This window comes from Asterias amurensis, chromosome 13, assembly GCF_032118995.1.
Source record: "Asterias amurensis chromosome 13, ASM3211899v1".
NCBI lineage: Eukaryota > Metazoa > Echinodermata > Asteroidea > Forcipulatida > Asteriidae > Asterias > Asterias amurensis.
Window position 1 is genome coordinate 16,134,203 of NC_092660.1, and position 8,548 is coordinate 16,142,750.

Below are 8,548 nucleotides of genomic sequence, written 5' to 3' on the forward strand. Positions count from 1 at the left end.
TTGCCACACAGTAAGTTTATATACTTTTCCCGTGGATACTTAATATGTAATATCTACATCAAGGCAACGGGGTCATTATTTGATACCGTTTACCCAAACGTATACCCTGATCAGGGTATACGTTTGGGTCATGAAGATGCATGTACTCATGTCATCGCACAAGAACACTCACAAACGACCATTAAATAACCTTTAAGTTTAAAAATGCATCTTCTTTCTGTACTGTAGTGAACGCATTAACTCAGACGCCTATCACTAGACTGAGCAGTCTTCTGATTATCATTATCTGTGTCGTCATTGCTGCTGTTGTGATTGTAGTTGGTGTAATCGGTTACACCCGAAGACGTCGTAAACGAAGAAGACTAAATCTTTTGCAGCTTCAGGGGTTAAATGCTGACCAGGAACTCGTGAGTAATAAGTTGCATTTGCAGGTATGATTCAAAAGACAGAATTAAATAGAGAAAACATCACTCTAGGCTACTACACGCCTGCCGAAACGTTTCCAAACCAACCCCTTCCAACACAAAATCACCAGACATTTTGTTTTATGGCTCAAAATATAGTTGAAATACATTAAATGCATTAAATATACAGTGACCAGTTTTTATATTATTTTATTTGCTATACTGCTTCACAACAGGTTTCTTATGAGAATGCCGAACCACGAGAGGAGAAACCAACCAGCGCACCAATCCCAAAAGAAGTTTCACTGGTACAAGAGTCAGTTTATGAACCTGTGGGCCCTGGTTCATCTGCACGAAGAGATGCTCTCCCAGCACCACCACCATCACCATCACCACCACCATCACCAGCACCACCACCAGCACCAGAATCACAACCTACATACGAAGATGTTGGTTTGCCAACATGGGCTAATCAATGGATTGTCGCGTGGGAGGATTTGATGGTAGGAAAAAAAGTACTTGGGAAGGGTCACTTTGGTGAAGTACATTATGGCGGAGTAATGTTTGAAGGAGATGTGTGCAGGGCCGCGATCAAAAAGCTCAAAGGTATGTCTTAGTTCACTTCCCATGGTGAAAATATTAAACGAGCATATAGAAGCAGATTTAGACGACCTTCAAACAAAGCAAAATAATTATTACAAACAATAATGTGATTGCATCTGCAACTAGGTTGTTTATATTGGCAATGCTTTGGCTTTTTGTTTATCTAATTTGAGAATTGCCATCCGTTTTTGTTCTCGTTCTGTGTTATTGGGTTTGCGTAGACATAGTGTCATCGAAACTAGGGACTAAAAAACAATAATACGATGTAACCGCAATTTGGGAAGATTTAATGACCAATGCTTCTAAAGTAGTTCCGATGCTTTGAAACGGTTAACTTATTTCAGAAAATGCACTTCCAGCTGACAGACAAAACTTCTTCGAAGAATTGAAAACTATGACTCTTCATGGAAGTCATCCCAATCTCGTCAAGATTCTAGGCGCTTGTCAACATGAAGGTAAATAAATGTTTGTTCAAAATTGAAAGAAGGGAACGTTCTGTATATTGTCAAGAATACTTGTGTGGTGTTTGACAAGCGTTTGACAAAATAAAACCTCTTGAATCGCCGGATTTTGAGTTGTTTGGTTTTCAAATTTGTTAAGGTATATTGTATGTAGCTATGGAGTACTTATCCAACGGTGATCTCCGTTGCTACCTGAGGAAGGCTCGATCCATGGAGGATGATGGTCAAGCATCGCTGTCTCCTCAGAAGCTGCTCCAGTTTGCTCTGGATGTGGCTAAAGGAATGCAACACCTCGCTGCATCCGGGGCAAGTACATCATTTTCATGTTTTCAAAACAAAATTTAACCAGACTACTATGACTAACATACAGGCAGTGCCATCACAGCAATAACTAAGCACATTGATAAAGACTGGAAGGCCGCACAAAACAAGTCTTGATATTACTCTCCACATTAATTAAATTAAAGCCATCCTTTCTTCAGAAATTATACTGCTGTAGTATTCTCACTTTGAAGACAGCATTATGTTACAGCGGGGCTTAGTTATTTGTATGGCACACACTCTTAAGCTGCAAAGTAGGTAGCCCAACAACTTAAAGACTACGTCATTCACAAACAAAAATCTATAAAAGGTAATTAACATGTATTTTGGTTTTACATAAAAAACTCTTTGAACTTTAATAAACAATTCATACTCGCAAAGATTATTCGCATATTATATTGAAAGGACTGGTAATTACTCATTGATTACTTGCCTGAGTCTAGATTTTGGTTTAATGATTGATATGTATTTTGGTTTTTGTTTTTGTATAGTTGAAGTTGCTTAAGGCTCTTATAGTATACACTTTTTAAATGGCTCATGATATTAAATATCATGAGCCTTAACATTTTGTGTGATTGGTGTACTCTCTTGAACATGCACATTAAGAATAACGGTCGGGGAGTAAGACTAACGAGTTGATGTTCTCATCTTGGTAATCATTTTAAATTTCAAAACATGTTTTTTTACAGGTGATACATCGTGATTTGGCCGCAAGGAACATTCTCCTTGATGATAATCTGGTTGCCAAGGTTTCTGACTTCGGTTTGTCACGTGGAGAAGACGTTTACGTTCAGACATCAAAGGTATCGTACGCTTTAAAAGCTACACACAGGGACGCATACAACGGATGTAGCGTACGATCAATCTAAAGTGTTACCATTGTCTTTTCAAAACAAATTTCCATTCAGACGTGCTCTTGAAAACTGTTTGGCCATGTCTAAACACACTGGCTGTAAATGAATCTTGCCATGTTCAATTAGATAAATGTTTCAACAAGTCATTTCAAAACATAAACGATATGCATTTTTGTGAGAGGTTTTTCTCATCCCGATGTAAACTTTACTTTCTTTGTAGACTCGTGTCCCCACTCGCTGGCTCTCTCTGGAATCACTGACTCGCCAGACGTACACCTCGAAGAGTGATGTGTAAGCAAAATTTGTGAAAACAACAGTATTTGCACATAAAAGTGTTTTCAGCAAAATTATCGATTGCAGTAAAATATCAATGGACTGTTTTAGTAGTTAAATGTTTTACTGAACAATTTTCCTGAACCAAGTGACTAATTTGATTTAACGTTTGTATCACACACTAGGTGGTCCTTCGGAATCCTGCTATGGGAAATTGCAACCCTCGGTAAGATAATTGTTCCAAAATAGTTTTAGTATTGTCCAACTAAATGTCTAAATAACAGAATGCACTTTTACATCATTGTGATTGGGTAATCGGTGTATGGGTAAAAAAACAAAAATTTATATTCTTTATCCCCGATGCAAATTTAACATCTATTATCATTGTGATTGATGTTTGTATACAGGTGGTACACCGTACCCTGGTATCAAGACTCCATTCCTGACATCAAGGCTGGAGAATGGATACCGTATGCCCAAACCAGACAACTCGGATGCCAAAATGTAAGATAATGTTGTTAAAAAATATATATGATAGAGGGCAGAGTTAAATCATATTCATACAAAATTTATGCAAATCATAAGATGAGACCAATTGTAACAACAACAAGTGCATTTGATATGCACCATGAAAGCTTGTTGTATGACATGGATACCAAATTATGCCATGCTTACTATTATGGAAAATCTTAATGTTTAGAGCAAGAACATGTAGCAATACCATGCGCACTGAATTGTATCATTTTGTTGAAATATCATTGCTCTAGTCTGTCACATTACTCTCGAAACGGCCCAAAGAAAGTCATCCTTAACAATGATCGGAAAGAGATGTTCTTGTAAGACAATAATGTGATACCATCGGTCTTATAGGAGTGGTTCAGCTTGTGTTTAATATAAATAAGCATTTAAATGATGGCCAGGGATTTTAAATTATGATTGTCGGTTGATCTGCTTTACTAAAACAGTTACGATGTGATGGTGAAGTGCTGGCAGGAAGATCCGGATGATCGACCATCCTTCAAAAAGCTTGTCTCTATCCTGGAAACAATGGCCGACAGCAAGGAGGATCAGGTGAGACTAAAATTAGATGTATAACTTATTGTGTTGTTAAATTCAAATTATTGATGCTTAGACTTAAACACGTCTCTGAAGAAAGCTTGCCCTTTTATGATTAACTTAATGGCCTAAATGAGTGACGAAAATGGAAATTACATAAACAAAATTATAAGCCCTCATCACAATTTTTGACACTTTACTAGATGGATAGTAGGCCTAAGTGTTCTGTAAGCTGTTTTGACAAGTAAACTGAACATGTTTCATCTAAAACCAACCCTATTAGACATTTTAGCTGATCAAGGTTTGTGTTTTTATTGTGTCATTGTAAGATCGAAAACAGGTCTTGATTAGTTTCCGAAGAAGCTTTTTTTTTTACAGCAAATTTTATGTTTGAAATAAACTCTTTTCACAATTAATAATTAATGCAGAATAAAATAAAAAGGAATACTCGGTTCTGGTTTCAAGCAGCGACCCCAAGTTAGAGAAGATAACTTAACAAATAGACGCACTATCATGCCTGATGACGAGGTCTAAGCATTTCGATAATAATGTTTAATGCTGCGTCCAAGCTTGTCCCCAGACACCTGTTAGCGACGGCTTAGTTTCGTATATCCTTACTCATTCCTTAAGAGTATTGAAGTTTTGTTTATTTCTTAACAGATCTACATGCGTCTGTTACCGAGTTCGAAACAGTATTTGTATGAGAACATACACCCGGAGTTGGACGACAACTAACTGGGTGTTTTCAAATCGTATGGGAACCCATCTTGGTACAAGTCAAACCGATATTTTTGTTTTAACGCTGGCGTATAACACGCGAATTTGTGGAGGTACTGATGTGTCGTAACATACTTTTGCTCATACTATTCAATGTAACTGGTTAACCTTGTGTACTTAAAAAAATACGTAGTTGTATAGGTAAAAGGAAAGGGATCAGATAATGTTTTGGCCATGTTATCCAAACGCCAATGTAATTTAGACAAAAGCACATGGATAATCCTTTTATTGTATCATTGTTATAGAAATAATAACCGTTTCATGGTTATCCGCTTGAATCCACTAGAAGCTTTTTATACAGAAAAAATTAACTGCTTATAAATCAACAAAAAGTATAAACTGTGAACTTAAAAGTGATTTTAAATGGACACATGTTAGGCCTTATGTATGTATGTTATAGCTGGTAGTTTCTTGATCGTTTTTTCAGGTGGTAGTTTATCTCGGTAGTTTGATTGTCAGTTCGTGATTTCGCTATACTGTTTTAAATTGGTTTGTGGGTCTTCTTTGCTTTCATCGAATTGTAAAATTCTGTTAAGGACACAATCGAGTGAGACGTGGACATGAACGCTCGATTTAAAAACACGTGGTCGTGGTCGGGCGGAAAAGGACCGAGTCACTACTATTTATTTCCATTAATGAGTGCCCCCTCGTAATAATGAGCGTTATAATTCTAGCGAAAAATGCATAACCTTTGTCATGATTTCCAATTCGTGTCAAGTCCGGTTCGCGAAAGGATTTTGCAGACGTACGCGTATTGATGTGTTCACATTGCGTTGCGTCTAAACAAGTGCCAAGGGTAATAATTGTGCCACCCGTATGTTTAATATACTTAATCTCAGCATCTCAACATGTCGATATCGTACTTTTAGTCATGGCCTCATGAACTCCTCTTTACCAATCAAAATGGTTGAATTGTTCTGTTAGGTCTTTTTGAATTTAATGTGACGTACGGTTTATTACAACAACCATTCTTTTAATAATAAGATTGTAAGTTTAAACATCTAAACTCGAAAGTACTTACTAGATCCATTGTTTGTCGTACTAAATCTACTTTTAATTAGGAAACCCCACCAGATCGTTAGAGGCCCACATATCAACATGTACTATAACTTTAAATTGAACATCGGTATGTATCAATCATTTCATCACCAAGAAACCTAATATTAAAGTTATGGTAAACAATTTGCGTTGTCATGTATTCAATCAAGATTACATCGAATCCTGTATGTTTATGTTGAAGTTCGGGATCAAGTAATATCCTATAGGGAGAAAACTTAACGTGGGTAAATTTATATTACTGAGCTATATAATGATTCCATATCGTTCATTTTCTTATCATATGTAGTTTGTCATCATTCTTGTTAATGGTCAATCCTTTCATTGGTATGTTTGGTATGTTCCTCATGTTACTATTCTACATGGACATGTAATTAACTAGTTTTTTTTTTGTGCATCGCTCGGAGTATTCTCTTATATAAGATACTGAACTAGGATTGAAATATTGTGTAAATAATTCAACATTCAAGTATTGCTATTTTTGTCATAGTGACTTTATACATAGACATGAGAACAACCATTGCTGATACTATTAGTTGGTTTCATGTATTTAATTCATGGTTTTTATCAATACACACACTTAATTGAGTCGGTTTGGTGAATACGATGAAGTTCAAACTATGTCCTTGTCAATATTGTTGCATTCAAAAGTTAGTTAATAATAAGAACACTTATAATGCGCCGGTATCCACCACTGGTGATGCTCATGGCGCAAGGAATAAAAACAAAATTAATGAAAAGCAGCTGTGGAAAAGTGGGTTTTTAGGGCCTGTTTGAACTTATGAATAGAAGACATGTTACGGATATTAAGAGGCAGATTATTCCAAAGTAGAGGACCAGCATGGTATTTGAACAAGTCGTTCCTTTGCTACGGAACCCATAACGGGACATGTAGCTCAAACGTTGGCAACAAATACTGAAATAAAAAAAATAATGAGAAAACGAAACTATAATCAAAGTATCATGATTTCATAAAGACGAAACAGTATTTCGAGATAACGCTTCGTGGTAAAAACATGCAAGGGGATAATGTTTACACCTTGTTTACCATTCCAATTTTATCTGATTACCTTACCCCTTAGGGGGGATACGTACCTGGTGGCTTGTTACTACAAGAAAGTAAAATATTTAAGACCAAAGCATGAATCAGTGTAGACAATTCATTGGCATTGTAATAGTTTAACATCATTCATTCAAAACAAGTGTACTTTTGAGAAACTACAGCATCATTATAGCCAACGTGTATAACATAAGTGCTTTAGGCCTGCTTAAACTGTTTGAAGCAAAATAAACAGCAAACAAAACCATAACAGGAAAACAACTTTGGGTATTTTTCAATTTTATTACTTCAGGTCAATATTACATTCCTGTTGCTTGGTAGCTGTCCAAGCCATGTATGCCTTGACAAAAGGCTACCTTGTACGCAGAAAATGTTAATTTCCATATGAATATTGGTCCAATAATAATTTAAGCAATCCCACGACAAACATATTGCAGTATGATTCTGTTCACTTACGAATACACATAAGTTCCCGATGTTAAATACAAATGAGAAAAAAAGAGGACATGAGTATTAATTCGAGGTTCAATTTGAATGATTTTGAATGTTCTGGAAATAAAGAAACATATGCTTGTTAATTTAAGCTGTGTTTATTTTGGGAAGCAGATCGAGTCCCCTATGAAGACTTTGATATTGAAAATGTTGACCTAAGTTTTCTTTTGGGACACAAAGTCCCAAAGGGGTGACCAGAAAATCGATGACACTGGTGTGACAGGAAAATCTGTCATCCCGGGAATTCTGTCCCCGAAAAATGCGCGTAAACGTCTTCCGATAGCGCCCTCTGTTGAACCATATTCAATCAATGCTAAATAAGTTTATATGGGGGACAACATTATAGAGGGAAATACTTATCTAGTACACCGGTGTCAGATGCAATTGTGTCCGCCACGCAATACTGTCCGGTCCAGACACATTTGCATATGCAATTGTGTCCGGGGCTATGCAAAAACCGTCCGGCGGCATGTACATGACTGTACATGTATGCGCGCGCGTAAGCGAGTGTGCATGCACTGGACCTACGTAATGAAGCATGAACACGCACGTATTTTATGATTGCAGCGAATACCCAACAGCCGAACATTTCCCATGTCATTCATGACATGCACTTAGCATGTAAAACAAGCGGCGAACACGGTTCCGTCGACCAAGGACGTTTAAATGAATGTCAGACAACACCGTCGAGTTGTCCACGGACGAGTTGTCCGAACGGACGAGTTGTCCGACGGACGAGTTGTCCGACGGACGAGTTGTCCGACGGACGAGTTGACTGGTCTCCGTTTAATTTCTTACAAGGACAGCTTTGCACGGGGCGGACACAACTGCATATGCAAATGTGTCCGGGCGGACACAATTGCATTATGCAGCAGCGTCCGGGCGGACACGATTGCATATGCAAAACCGTCCGGCGGACATTATTGCTTATGCAATAATGCATCCGAATAGTATTGCATATAAAAGGACATAATTGCATGCCCTTTTCGCTTTTAATGGAGAGCGAACAAACTGTGTTAATACCCACAATCACACACAATCCAAAGAATTTGATAACCGTTTATACTGAAACGCCCAATTTCGAAGTCATTTTTTTTTTTTTTTTTTGCCAAGTATCGCCATAAAAAATTCAGTGGGCATTTGTGTGTGTTTTTTGCAAAGCCAAGATTCCCAAGCGATTGTGGGTATTAT

General features: G+C 37.3%; 1 protein-coding gene across 1 annotated transcript; it reads left to right on the top strand.

Moving 5' to 3' along the window:
* On the top strand, positions 1-4,707 carry LOC139945888 (angiopoietin-1 receptor-like). Its single transcript, XM_071943392.1, has 11 exons — positions 1-10; positions 229-407; positions 641-1,010; positions 1,352-1,462; positions 1,608-1,774; positions 2,479-2,592; positions 2,864-2,934; positions 3,102-3,142; positions 3,324-3,420; positions 3,882-3,987; positions 4,633-4,707. Coding segments are annotated over exons 1-11 (1,332 nt in total). The 5' UTR covers positions 1-9.
* Positions 4,708-8,548: the final 3,841 nt, after the last annotated feature.